Below are 14,732 nucleotides of genomic sequence, written 5' to 3'. Positions count from 1 at the left end.
TGACAGGCGCTTCAGTTTGCACACAGACATTTTTATATTTAAACTCTTGGTGTAACATGCAAAATTGTTAGTTTATGACTAAATTTTACTGTCTTGAGATGGCATGTTTATCGGCATGACATCTCAGCGGTATCCGGATTTCAGCTGAACATCTTGGAAACATTTTTTGGGGTAGAGGCGCTTGTAAAATATTTAGTTTGGTCTACGCGGCTTTGTCATTGTTGCTGCTTAATCATGCAGTAAAACTCACTAATCAGTGACCCTCTGACCAGTACGTTTACCAAATTTAGTCACCTAAAACCGAGAGAAAAATGTTTTAAACTGATGTAAAATCTGCGGATGCACATATTCAAGTTCGTGTGCAAAGACCGTAGCAGCAGAAGCACGTGACACTCGTTTTGGAGAAGGAGAAAAATTGGGTACCGTCTGTCGACTTTGTCCCTTCTCCACATACAAATATAGAACGTCACTGGCACGTATATATGATACCGGCAAGGGGTGGGTGGGTGAGTGGGAGGGGGGTGGCTGTGGTGGCGGGGTGGGGGTGGGGTGGGGTGGGGGGGGGGGGAGGCGAGGAATATGCGGAATATGTAAGGTCACTATATAGCTTCAAGGTAATTGGTAGCATTATACATGATTATCTATATAAATCAATGGCTTCGCGTTTCCGGCCGAATCTTCCGGTAGATTTGTGATATATTTTGCATTCAAATGTAAACACAATACCAATGTTGTCCCCCCCCCCCCCCCCCCCCCCGGACTGGGTTGCCGAGTGGTAACGCACTTGCGCTCGGAAGCGAGAGGTTGCGAGTTCGACCCTGGGTCAGGGCGTTAGCAATTTTCTTCCCCCTTTCCTCACCTAGGTGGTGGGTTCAAGTGCTAGTCTTTCGGATGAGACGAAAAACCGAGGTCCCTTCGTGTACACTACATTGGGGTGTGCACGTTAAAGATCCCACGATTGACAAAAGGGTCTTTCCTAGCAAAATTGTATAGGCATAGATAAAAATGTCCACCAAAATACCCGTGTGACTTGGAATAATAGGCCGTGAAAAGTAGGATATGCACCGAAATGGCTGCGATCTGCTGGCCGATGTGAATACGTGATGTATTGTGTAAAAAAAATTCCATCTCACACGGCATAAATAAATCCCTGCGCCTTGAATATGTGCGCGATATAAATTGCATACATTTTTTTTTAAATCCCTGCGCTTAGAACTGTAACCACGGAATACGCGCGATATAAGCCTCATATTGATTGATTGACTTTGATATCAATGTCAGTAAAACTTTGAGATGACTTTAACGTGTCAGGCTGGAGCCATTCATGCTGTCACCGGACTCAGGCTGACTGTCGCAATTCAGTGAAGCCAGAATAGCTGCACGAGTACGCCTTACTGTGTCCTTGGTGAACCAGTCTTGGATATTTCCAGTATTTCAGCATTTCAGCAACAAACTACAACAAGTCGCGTAAGGCGAAATAACAACATTTAGTCAAGATGTCGAACTCACAGAATGAAACTGAACGCACTGCTTTTTTCACCAAGACCACATACTCGTAGTTTCGTCAGTCCACCGCTCGTGGCAAAGGTAGTGAAATCGACAAGCCATGCAGAATAGTGCGGTAGTGGTCGCGCTGAGCAGGATAACACGCTTTTCTGTATGTCTATTCTTTTTAGCTTACTGAGTTTGTTTTTAATCCAAACATATCATATCTATATGTTTTTGGAATCAGGGACCGACAAGGAATAAGATGAAATTGTTTTTAAATCGATTTCGGAAAATTATTTTAATCATAATTTTCATATTTTTACAGAGCTTGTTTGTAATCCAAATATAACATATGTATATGTTTTTGGAATCAGACAATGACGAAGACTAAGATGAAATTATATTTGGATCGTTTAATAAAAAAATAATTTTAATTACAAGTTTCCGATTTTTAATGACCAAACTCATTCATTAGTTTTTAAGCCACCAAGCTGGAATGCAATACCAAAGTCCGGCCTTTGTCGAAGATTGCTTTGCCAAAATTTCAATCAATTTGATTGAAAAATGAGGGTGTGACAGTGCCGCCTCAACTTTTACAAAAAGCCGGATATGACGTCATCAAAGGTATTTATCGAAAAAAAGAAAAAAACGTCCGGGGATATCATTCCCAGGAACTCTAATGTCAAATTTCATAACGATCGGTCCAGTAGTTTAGTCTGAATCGCTCTACACACACACACGCACAGACAGACACACAGACGGACAGACACAGACAGACAGACAGACACAGACACACACACACACACACACACACACACACATACACCACGACCCTCGTCTCGATTCCCCCTCTATGTTAAAGCATTTAGTCAAAACTTGACTAAATGTAAAAACAAAACAAGTCGCGTAAGGCGAAAATACAATATTTAGTCAAGTAGCTGCCATTTTTCAGCAAGACCGTATACTCGTAGCATCGTCAGTCCACCGCTCATGGCAAAGGCAGTGAAATTGACAAGAAGAGCGGGGTAGTAGTTGCGCTAAGAAGGATAGCACGCTTTTCTGTACCTCTCTTTGTTTTAACTTTCTGAGCGTGTTTTTAATCCAAACATATCATATCTATATGTTTTTGGAATCAGGAACCGACAAGGAATAAGATGAAAGTGTTTTTAAGTTGATTTGGACAATTTAATTTTGATAATAATTTTTATATATTTAATTTTCAGAGCTTGTTTTTAATCCGAATATAACATATTTATATGTTTTTGGAATCAGCAAATGATGGAGAATAAGATAAACGTAAATTTGGATCGTTTTATAAATTTTTATTTTTTTTTACAATTTTCAGATTTTTAATGACCAAAGTCATTAATTAATTTTTAAGCCACCAAGCTGAAATGCAATACCGAACCCCGGGCTTCGTCGAAGATTACTTGACCAAAATTTCAACCAATTTGGTTGAAAAATGAGGGCGTGACAGTGCCGCCTCAACTTTCACGAAAAGCCGGATATGACGTCATCAAAGACATTTATCAAAAAAATGAAAAAAACGTATGGGGATTTCATACCCAGGAACTCTCATGTCAAATTTCATAAAGATCGGTCCAGTAGTTTAGTCTGAATCGCTCTACACACACACACAGACACACACACACACACACACACACACACACACACACACACACATACACCACGACCCTCGTCTCGATTCCCCCCTCTACGTTAAAATATTTAGTCAAAACTTGACTAAATATAACAAAAACCACTCACAGGCATTGCTTGTAGACAAAAAACATTGTCATGGCTTTGACTGTCTAGGCTCACCTGAAACAATTTTACCGAGCGCTTTTCAAGCAAAACATCTCCGCCTCAGTTTGCTTTGACTGCTTTACATCAGTGACGGTTCTCTGCTTTGAGTAAATTAGCTCTAAAGTGCAAACTGTTCGCCAGTTTGACACTCAGTATCTGCTACATGTCTTTGCAAGGCTGCGCGCCGATTCAAAATTGCTACAGCATGCTTCTGCTGTTTGAAAGAACACGTTTAAATGCCATAGAGTTCACAGCCACACAGCCAAACTTACACAGCCTCACACTCGGACAGACACACTGAGACAGACATATAGACAGGCCGGGCAACTGACCACGGACAGACAGACACTGAGACAGACAGACACACCGTTAATCAGGGGCGGATCAGTCACATCATTTTTTAGGGGGGGGGGGGGGGGGTGTTCCAAATTTCTTTTAGGGACAATTCGATAAAAATCAAAGAAAATGGAGCAATTTGATCTAATCTGAGCCATTAGTTGTTTTTTTTAATTCTCAATTAAAAAAAAAAATTAGGCTTGGGGGGGGGGGGGGGGGGAACCCCGGAACCCCCCCCCCCCCCCCCCCCCCCTGGATCCGCCCCTGTTAATACACACACCGCTCACACTCACACACACACACACCGGCAGACGGTGATGGCACACACACACACGCACGCACACACATTTGGTCAGACGGTGACACTCAACTTTGCCACTAAGGCAGCTCAGTTTTGACAGTTGCGCGTTGGTGATGTATGCTAGAGCGACAACAAACTTCTGAATATAATGCTTTTATTTTGAGTTGGTTTAATTTTTCATCTAAGAATGTTAATTTCAAACGCCTGTGCATCTATAATCTTCTAGAGTAGCTTCCCTTGACATCAAAAAAGTGTCATGGCGGCAAATATGCCTTAGATTGTTGTGTAAACTTACCAACACCACGTTCATGCCTTTATCAGTCAGTATTGCAAGCACTAATGCCTTTGGTATTTTGCAAAACATTACAATACGCGTATCTAGACATAAAATGTATATATTTATCGTACATTACAGCAACCTTGGTTGTTTTTGCGTAAGTCCCAATTATGTGCACTGGTAGTGGTACAGTGGTAGAGGGAATGTGATGCTTAACTGGTGAACAGTTTGCCCTTTCCTGTCGGTTTTATTCTTGATGTTTTGTTGCAGCATGCCTGCAGTGCAATGATGGGCAGTTCCTTTGCAAAAACTGTCGCTGCATCCAGCAGGCCATGCGCTGTGATCACTCCAATGACTGTGGAGATAGCTCTGATGAAACAGACGATTGTTGTGAGTATTGGCCTAAACTGAAAAAACTCTGGCAGAAACACTGATTAAGTAATCAAAGAGAACGAACAATCAACACACAGTCTCAAATTATACACATAAGCAATAATATAAAAAATCGGGAGGGGGGGAGGGGGTACAAGTAAACAGACAAACAATTCCGGAGTTATGCTCCACGCAGACCAACACAAGCCATACAAACCATAATAGGGAGGTAAAGCAATGTTCAAGTAAACAGGCAAACAATAAGTGAGCAGGGTACGTTAGATTAATTCTGACTGAATTTTTAAACCCCAGAGACAAACTTTTTTTCCGATCTTCCTCATTCAGAGAATGACCTGTATATTATGTGTCATGCAGAATTCACGGAATCGGCAACATTTTTGCCCAATTTGCGTAATCAGCAAAACGCTGCCCGTTACGCGAAATCGGAAGTGTTTTGCCGAAAATGCATAAAGGCTTCTACAATTTGCCCATTTGACAAAATCGGCAGCCTGTTTTTGGTTTTAAAGTTTTCAGATGCCTTGGATAACTTCACAGTTCACACCTAGACAGCTAGATACTAGAATGGATAGATATCGCAATAAGGCCAACAAAAATAATAGGTGTGGTTAAGGTAACATAGCCAAAAAAAATAGGGTAGGAAGGTAGGCAATCACTTTTTTTTTAAAAACTTTTTTTTTCTAATGTGTACAAATTAAACCTACTTGACAGGGAAATAAGTGTGCGACTCGAGCGCTTTCGCTTTCATTGCGTTTTCTGCACTTTTCTGTTTTTTTGGGGTTTTTTGACAAATGTACAAAAAAGTTATAGGGTCGGCCCCTAAAAATAGGGTAGGTCGGGTTACCGTAACCACACCTATTTTTTTTTTAGGCCTAATCACTAAGTTATGGCAAGTTATGGCAAAAAGTGTAGTTTTCGTGCATTTCCGGAGTTATGCTCCACGCAGACCAACACAAGCCATACAAACCATAATAGGGAGGTAAAGCAATGTTAATGCAATGTTCTAGTGACACAAAAAGTAACAGACTGGCTGCAGCTTTTGCGAAATGGGCACATTTTTAGAAGCCTTTACACATTTTTGGCAAAACGCTGCCGATTTCGTGTGATGGGCAGCGTTTTGCAGATTACTCAAAATGGGCAAAAATGTTGTCGATTCCGCGAATTCGGCAATTCTGTGAATTCAGCACGACATATATACATCGGTTAAAATTTTGTTTTGCCAGTTGCAGCTCAAAGCACGACTTTATAAATTATAGTATTCATGAATCATGTGGCACAAACTGACTGTCACTAGTGTCACTGTTAGTGTCATAGATCAGGGGTGTGCAAATTTAAAAATAAACAACTCACCCACGGGTTAGTAGAATCTCATTTCCAGCTCACCCGGGAAAAAAATAGGTAACCCACTCCAACTTTTCTTATTTTGTCTTTGAAGTTTCACACACAGAAACATTGGATTATAAACAACGTCATGGTTGTTTTTTAGTGGCCCGAAACAAATTAGGGAGCGCTTTCTCATTGGTCAAAATGTAAAACTAAACTAAGGGATGTAACTCACATCGTTGAAGCAGACGACATTTTCGAACACGATCAATACTTCAGAAAAAGCGCCTTAGAAACAGTACTTACTGTTTGGGCTTCGGTTTGGGCTTTGTTTTCATTATGAAAAACAAGGGTAAATGTATTTTGGCCATTCATTTTAGTAAGGAGTTGGCATTTGAAGCTCTATCTTGAGTTTTGTTTGTGAAATTTTCAGCTAACCCACGGGAATGCTACTCAAAGACCTCAGCTAACCCGGCCAATTTTTAACTCCCCCCGGGTCACGGGTTAGTGGATTTGCACACCCTTGATAGATGAAGCAAATGTAACATTTGTGTGTGTTTGTCAGCATATCCAGCTTGCAAGGGGTCCGAGTTCACTTGCAACAACAAGCGCTGCGTGTCTCAGAGTATGGTGTGTGATGGAGTGGATGACTGCAGTGACAATTCAGATGAAAGGAATTGTGGTAAGTGGACTTAGCGCACACTGTGAAAACAACATTTTGGACTTGGTACATGTATAATGTTGATCAGACATTCAGAGCATGACTGTAGTTTTAAATGTAACTGAAATCCAGTGTGCATAATGCTGAAGGACACATACACATAAACACACTGACAAACTCATGCTTACACACAGACAGACACACGTACACGCACATATGGAGCTTTTGAGGAATAAAGATAAGCTTTGTGTGGAACTTTACCTTATAAATGTGAAAAACGAGAATACCTCACAGTCACAGTCACAGCAAGACTTATCATATGAACAGGAGCAGACACAGGAGGGCTGTTGGTGACTTGAATACCCCTCCCCCCCCTATCCCCCGGTCCCTCATTTACTTTTTGAAGTTTTGTTGTGCTATGCATATATTCAATGGTATCATGGTATTTTCTGGTTTTTTTTTCAATTTTCTTTCAGCCATTTACACTATGCAATCTATTTATTTTGTCAATGACAATGGCCACTTTTCTTTTTCGGTTGCAGGCAGTTATACTTGCCTTCCAAATGAATGGGCATGTCCGCTGAATGGTCGCTGCATTGATGTAAAAAGTGTCTGCAATTCTGTAAATGACTGTCCATCCAATGAAGATGAAAAAGATGGGTGCAGTAAGTATCTTAATGATTCTAATTACTCAGTTTTGGGGCTTTTCTCTCTTGGGAGCTATATTTACATTATCTAGGAGCCAGTCACTGACACACAAGCACAACCCCATGCACATAATGACAGAAATAGATAACTGATAGGAAGAGAGAGCCCAAAGGGGAACCTAAGTGTCTGAATTTTTACACCTGTACAAACAGTCCTATATAGGTGGAAGATAGAATGGACAGGTTTAGGTTATCTATTGCTCTGCAAGAAGAGGCAATTTTGTATACGTTATCTGAATCAGCCTGAATTTGACATATTTTTTCTTAAGGCTTAAAATTCATACTTACACACAGTGAGACACAGACACACACTCCCTCTCTCTCTCACTTCATTAGTATTATTACTCCCGCGGACACACACACACACACACACACACACACACACACACACACACACACACACACACACACACACACACACACACACACACAGCATTTCTTCAAGGACTTGTAAACTTTCATTTCCTGTTGCTTTTCTGCATACTATAAGGACCCAGCTGCCCTGCTGGACTTTCATGTGACCACGCGTGCCAGCCAACCCCAAGTGGAGGAGTTTGCTACTGCCAGAAAGGTTACCAGCTTTCAGCTGATAACAGAACGTGTGAAGGTGAGCTGACCAGGTTACGTTCAGGTGTTGCTGGAGTTTTTGAAGGAGTTAATATTGTATTGTGTTCCTTTGTTTTGTGTTGCATTGTATTTTATTGTGTTGTCTAGTGCTGACCAGTACATAATATGTCAGCTGAGCTGACGAGGGCTCTGATTTTGTAACTTCTGGATGTAGTCTTGCCAAACCATAATCACTGGAAAAGATATTATCAGCGTTTAAAGCCTTTTTTTCTTCTTTTTTCTTCTTTTTCAGATTTTGATGAGTGTTCAACGTGGGGATTCTGTGACCAGCTGTGTATAAACTCTAAAAGCAGTTACCAGTGCAGCTGCAGGAATGGGTACACACTGGAAGGAACAAGAACTTGCACAGCATCTGACAGTCAGTACAGTATCTGTATTATGCATATGTGGTGCAGTGGAAACCCCTCTAAGACCACCAAAAGTGTTAGAAAATCAGGCCTTAAAAAGGGGCACTCTTAAAATGAAGGTAAATGTACGGTGCTTGTCAACACAAAATGAGAAAAAAATAAGGTCTTAAAAGGAAAGAAGTCTTTCATTGGGGGGGGGGGGGGGGAGTGGGGGGGGGGGGGGGGGGAGGTGGTGGTGGGGGTGGGGAGGATTGGGGTTCCTCTGTACCACTGTAAATAAATTTAATTCCAAGGTTGGCGAAATTCACACTCTAGAACACACTTTTTAATGATGTCATGTGACACTAACGGATTCTGTTTCTCCTTTAACCCTTGTTAAGTGGTTCTTGTATAGAATATAGTCAATGTTTGTAAAGATTTTAGTCAAGCAGTATGTAAGAAATGTTTAGTCCTTTGTACTGGAAACTTGCATTCTCCCAGTAAGGTCATATATTGTACTACGTTGCAAGCCCCTGGAGCAATTTTTTGATTAGTGCTTTTGTGAACAAGAAACAATTAACAAGTGGCTCTATCCCATCTCCCCCCTTTCCCCTATCCCATCTCCCCCTTTCCCTCGTCGCGATATAACCTTCGTGGTTGAAAACGACGTTAAACACCAAATAAAGAAAGAAAGAAAGATGTCATGTGACAACAGCTGACTGCATGAACAGATTAAAAGTGTTGCAGTAAATGTGTTTGAACAGCTTTGGGATGGAGGTGAGAAGAATGCAGGGATAAAAGCTCTTAGCAGCCATCCTCTGTTTACCGTTTGAGTGGTTTCAGCACACTCTGTGTGTGTGTATGTGTGTACACAAAGGCATGTGTTCGTGCCTGTGTGTGTGCCAGAACTTAACAAAGAATTGTACATCTTTACATGTCATTTCATTTCAGGTTCCAGTTTGCGCTTGATAGTGTCGACTGGTAAGAAAGTTATCAGCATGGATCGTGAGGGTAAGAACACTGTCACCATTGTCACTGTGAGCGCAGCGGATATCGACTTTGACATCGCTAGTCAAGTGCTCTACTTCATCAACAAAACAGACAAGCAAGTGAGAATTTATGGACAGAGTCTTGTTTGGTTTCAGGGCAATACTCTTTGCCATTATTAAATTGATTGTCGACTTAAGATTCAGACTAATAAAAAAAGTTGTCCTTGTATAAGATAAGGAAGCTTGTTTGGGAATGTCAGATTTAAAGATGGGTTATGATTGTGGAGGTTTGAGTTTTGACTTTAATTAAACTGCAGGATATACTGCGTGTTATGTCAGTGGAGTGTAGCAGTCTTTGGAGAAAAACATAATTCTCAGCAGAAATGAACCAGTCAACTGTATAATCTGTTAAAAAATCAATCAAAAAAAAACAAAAAAAAATATTAGACGTAATTTATTACTTGCTTTTGCACTTGACAGTTTATTAGAGAAGGATACTGGTAAGTGACAGACGCAAAACTTTGTGAGCAGAAAGGAGCAATTGACTTAAGCTAAAGTCACACTACTGCAATTCAATGCGTTCATGAGAAAGTTATGAAGCAGGCAGTTGCATCTGATGGTTCTCTAGCGATACTCACAGAATGTAGGTGTAAGGTATTTTCTTCATCCCACAGGTGTACAAGACCTCCATGGATGGGGGTGGCCCCGTGGTGAAGCTGCCCATAAAGGGTCTGGCTCTGCCCGTCGGGCTGGCTTGGGACTGGCTGGCTGGCAACCTGTACGTCGTGGATCAGGATACCGCTCGCATCGACCTCTTCGTGCCGGACACTGGCTACCAGCGCAACATCCTCTCAAACAACATGCAACGACCCACCAGCCTTGCCATAGACCCCAACACTGGGTACATTGTCATTGAAGATTTTCAGTTATATTTAATGCTTCTCCCTACAGGATATGAGACCCCTCTGGTGACATTCTACCCACCAATAAAGGACACTTTCTGTTGTCCCTGTGTATAACCTTCACCAAAGTGTACTTTCTTTCTTTCTTTATTTGGTGTTTAACGTCGTTTTCAACCATTCAAGGTTATATCGCGACGGACCAAAGTGTACCTATCTTACAAAACCCACCAGCAATAAAGGAACAATTTTGGCTGGTCTCGATGCTATTCTTTCATTGCAGGTACCACTGTACTTTCCCATTTTTTTTTTTGGGGGGGGGGGGGGGGGGCTTAGAAAGAAATGAATGTAAATAGATCCTGCGCAAGGCCATATACCCCAAAACACAGGGTAAGTTGCAACATTACTCTTGGAGTTTTCTCGACCCGGTATTCAAGTTCCATCAATAATCCTGGTTAAGAATGTGCATACATGTACATTGAATTGAATAAACTTAGAGTGAACTTCTTGAACACAGAATTGTTCATTAGTCAGCGTATAAGTCCCACCACTCTGGAATGTGTTCCAAATGTGCACTCTGTTTTTGAACAGAGTTGTTGGGGGAAAGCTCATGAAAATGTTCATTAGGAGATGGGAGTGGAATATAAAAGGAAGAAGAGGAATATAAAATTATATTTCTTGGATGGACATTTTTTGTGCATTTTGCTGGACCTTGATGGACATTTTGGATGGATTTTTAAAGACTTTGATGGACATTTTTGATGGATTTTTAAAGACTTTGATGGACATTTTTCATATGATTTAATGCACTTTGGAGTTGTTTGCCTGAAAGTGTACAACTTTACCTATGTCACTAGGTACCTTTTCTTTGCCGACATGGGCAACTCTGGGCCTGGCAACAATCCCCGCATAGAGCGCGCCTACATGGACGGCAGCAACCGCTTTGACCTGAAGCTGAGCAAGATTCTCAACCCTAGAGGACTGACTGTGGACCCTGTCAACCAGCGTCTGTTCTGGGTGGACTCCCACCTGGATCACCTGGAAACTGTGGACTACTATGGTCTCAACAGGTAAATCATGATCTCTTGATGCTTTTGCTGGTGTGGGACATATACAATATCTTGAACCTCAATTTTAAGATCCCTTCCTGTTCAGGACCCTTTTTCCCAAGAGTTTGTCTCCATTAGATTTGTAGATTTACGTCCTTTTTAAGTCCTTTTTCCCTGTGAGACGTAATTTTCCCTTGAAGTCGTAATAGAGAGCTTTTGATGAACCTTTATTAAGGTTCAAAAATATGTTTCGGATCATCAGATTTTTTCTCTTTTCGTGTCAGGATTCTTATTTTTTTCCTGATTTTGGCTGAAAATTCAAAATGTGTGAAGAGCTTTCATCTGAACTTACATGTTTTACTGTCTCGTGGTATTTTTGTTGTGTTCCTAGCCTAGTGTTTGAACTGATCGGGTCTTGCTGGATATTTATATATTGCTGACTCTTCACAGACGGACAGTTCTTTCTCATCGGAATATCATCCCCTCCCCGACCTCTGTTGCTGTGTTTGAAAACCAAGCCTTCTACACGGACATCACCAAGCAGGCTGTTCTGAAAGTGAACATGTATGATGAAGCCTCACTGGCCTCTCCAGCATCTCTGTTCCACGAAATCTCCTCTCTTCCATCCGCTCTCAGGGTCATGCACAAATCTCTGCAGGAGGCATCTGGACGAGGTATTTACCCCATGTCGTAGATGCTGGCTGAGAGTGTCAATATTTTGTGTGTAGCATTTGAGATGTGCCTGTCTCCAAAGGGAGAAATGTGCATGAATGGAACATAAGATTATTAGTGTGAAAGTCTGATTGCTTTTGTATCATTTACATGTTACTTTGTGGTTGTGTTTGTCTCTGTAGTCGTGAATATATATCAAAAGAATGTAAATTTGAGAGTTTGAAAGAAAATGACGTGCACATTTTTACACAAGTTACTGTTGTGTAGGCTGGCATCAACACAGGTTTATAATCACAAAATTAGACATCAGATCTATTTCTGTATTAAACTGTATAAACATGTTGTTCCTGGTTGAACTCAAAATTTAGCTAATATAATACTATGCACTTTTGAAAAGACTACAACATGTGCTGATATAACATATTTCACAGTATCGTACCATGCTGGGCAAAAGTGGTTTTTGATGAAATATTCTTGGTGTTTGTGTAGATTTGAACCCATGTGACTCCAGTCCGTGCCAGCAGATCTGCGTCATCTCTCACACCACCGACAACATGGGCTACCGCTGTCTCTGCCGCTCCGGCTTTTCTGTGGATAAGTCGGGCGTTAACTGCACAGGTAATGTTGCTTTTCTTCCCCTCTCTACCATTGTGTACTGTTTATTTTGTAAATATGTGAGTCAGATGCAATGTCCCTTGCTATGGGTTTTTTTGTCACCTGAAGGGAGAGATTTTTTAAAAGTATACAAGGAGTTGCTGAAGAAAACAAACGACATGTTAAGATTCAAGGAAGTAGGATCATTGGTTGTAAATGATTTGTGTGTGTGTGGTTTGCATGCATGTGTGTGTGTGTGTGTGTGTGTGTGTGTGTGTGTGTGTGTGTGTGTGTGTGTGTGTGTGTGTGTGTGTGTGTGTGTGTGTGTGCAGCAAGATGCTTTTTGTACAGGCATTTTTGCTTAGGACATATTATTAACTGATATTGAGAAGTATTTTGTCTACATTGCTTACAATCTGATGGAATGTGTTCACGTCATAGGCATGTTTTGAAATGTTTCTTCTCTTTTCTGTACACTTCCACTCTCCGTTTTACAGAGATTGAGAAGTTCATCCTCTTTGCCTCCCCTCGCTCTGTGCGAACGATTCCACTGGAGGAATCCAACGGGTACTCAGTGGACGCCACCCCTCCCATTGTGGGCAAGCAGAGAAGTCGCCTGGGTGTCAACTACGTCGCCATTGACTACGATGCCCAGAACAAGACTGTGTTCTTCTCTGATGTTAGAAACAGGGTCATCTACACTAGCAAGATTGGAGAGTCCAGTAAGTTTTGTTGTGCCTAGTCGCCAGTGTGTATGTTGGTGCGAGTGTGTGTGTGTGTGTGTGTGTGTGTGTGTGTGTGTTTTATTTTAATATTGCTTTTGTGTGTAGCTATATTGTAACAAGACAAATGCTTCCTTGTCATACTATTATACCAGTCATTGGAACCAGTTTGTCTGCACTTTCTTTCAATGTGCTTAACTTTTAAACAACTGACATTTTTATTTGGTGTGTAATTTTCCCCCAGGAGCTGATCCACTTAGCTTGCAATTTCTGACCAAACCTTGTAATTCAATTTGTTTTCTTCCCTCCCTCGTTCTTGCCCCCACCTCACTTGTTGTCTAGTGTGGTCTCTCCACCCTTCCCATGTGTAAAAATAAAAAGATATATAAATCACCTGAATACCATTGACCCAACTACCAAGTCATCTTTTTCTTGATTCTGATTTCAGATCCAACACCCTTGGTGGTGACTGGCATTGGCTCAGTGGAAGGCATGTCGTATGACTGGATCAGCAAGAATCTCTACTTCACAGACTTCCGTCGCAGCACAGTGTCTGTGATACGAGCCGACCACCCTTCTTGGCGTCGGGACCTCATCAAAGATCTGGGAAATGTACGCTCCATCGTTGTGCATCCTCTGAGAGGGTAAGTGGCAACTTAATGGGGGATTTTCTTTTATTTGAAATAATATTTGGACGGCACTTAATTGTCAGTACAGTGGAACCCCCTTTTAAAACCATCAACAATCTGAGAAAATCAGGTCTTAAAAAGGAGGGAGTCTTAAAATGGAGGTAAATTTACAGAGGTTTGAACAGAACATGTGAAAAAGCAAGGTCTTAAAAAAGAGGAAATTTTTATTTTTTTATTTTTTATTTATTTATTTTTAAAAAAAAAGAGGAAGTCTTACATTGGGGGGTCTTAAAAGGGGGGGGGGGGGGTTCCACTGTATGTGGTAAATGGAATGTTTATTATTGACAAAACAAAACGTTGCATTTACTAGTATGTTGACCCAAAGGTCTTTGAAGTTGACAGACAAATACTTATGAAATTTATGGATTTACTTATGGGTTTGTGGCTGGTTCATACCTCATGTTCTTTCATCGAGTTTTTTTTCTTTTTCTGTGTCCATTCTAGCCAGATCTTTTATTCTGATTGGTTGCGCAACTCTCGTCAGAGCGCTTACATCGCCAGCGCCTACATGGATGGCAACAACATAACCAAGATCCGCCCCTATCAACTGGGCTGGCCCAATGGTCTGAGTATCGACTATGCCAATAATCGTCTCTACTGGGCTGATGCCTTCTTTGACAGGTGTGTGTGTGTCTGTTTGTGCTTGACTTGGCTTTGAACTTTGAAGACCTAGTGTTTAGATGCATTATCACAACTTCAGTAGTTGTGGAAGACCACTGAATAGTTAAAAAATATCTTGACACTCATCCTTTTTGAAATTCTGTCCTTTTGAAATGTTTATTACTGTTACTGGTTTAGTGAGTTTTAGATTGTATTTAAGCATTTCCTGGTCTGTGTGTATTATTTCATCTAGATTTATTCTATTTGTTTGCACTT

At 41.1% G+C, this 14,732-nt stretch overlaps 1 protein-coding gene across 1 annotated transcript in view; it reads left to right on the top strand.

The window, feature by feature from the left end:
* The window catches only part of LOC138959768 (low-density lipoprotein receptor-related protein 2-like), a 139,481-nt gene that overhangs the window by 36,105 nt on the left and 88,644 nt on the right, over positions 1-14,732 (top strand). The window contains exons 2-14 of the mRNA XM_070331376.1: positions 4,479-4,598; positions 6,487-6,603; positions 7,125-7,247; positions 7,780-7,896; positions 8,149-8,274; positions 9,194-9,351; positions 9,906-10,132; positions 10,988-11,200; positions 11,630-11,853; positions 12,341-12,469; positions 12,943-13,167; positions 13,616-13,811; positions 14,301-14,477. Coding sequence (XP_070187477.1) covers positions 4,479-4,598; positions 6,487-6,603; positions 7,125-7,247; positions 7,780-7,896; positions 8,149-8,274; positions 9,194-9,351; positions 9,906-10,132; positions 10,988-11,200; positions 11,630-11,853; positions 12,341-12,469; positions 12,943-13,167; positions 13,616-13,811; positions 14,301-14,477 — 2,152 coding nt within the window. The remainder of the gene's footprint in view (positions 1-4,478; positions 4,599-6,486; positions 6,604-7,124; positions 7,248-7,779; positions 7,897-8,148; positions 8,275-9,193; positions 9,352-9,905; positions 10,133-10,987; positions 11,201-11,629; positions 11,854-12,340; positions 12,470-12,942; positions 13,168-13,615; positions 13,812-14,300; positions 14,478-14,732) is intronic.

Source organism: Littorina saxatilis, linkage group LG2, assembly GCF_037325665.1.
Source record: "Littorina saxatilis isolate snail1 linkage group LG2, US_GU_Lsax_2.0, whole genome shotgun sequence".
Lineage (NCBI taxonomy): Eukaryota > Metazoa > Mollusca > Gastropoda > Littorinimorpha > Littorinidae > Littorina > Littorina saxatilis.
Note: the sequence above shows the minus strand (reverse complement) of the source record. Positions and strands in the feature narration are given on the sequence as shown.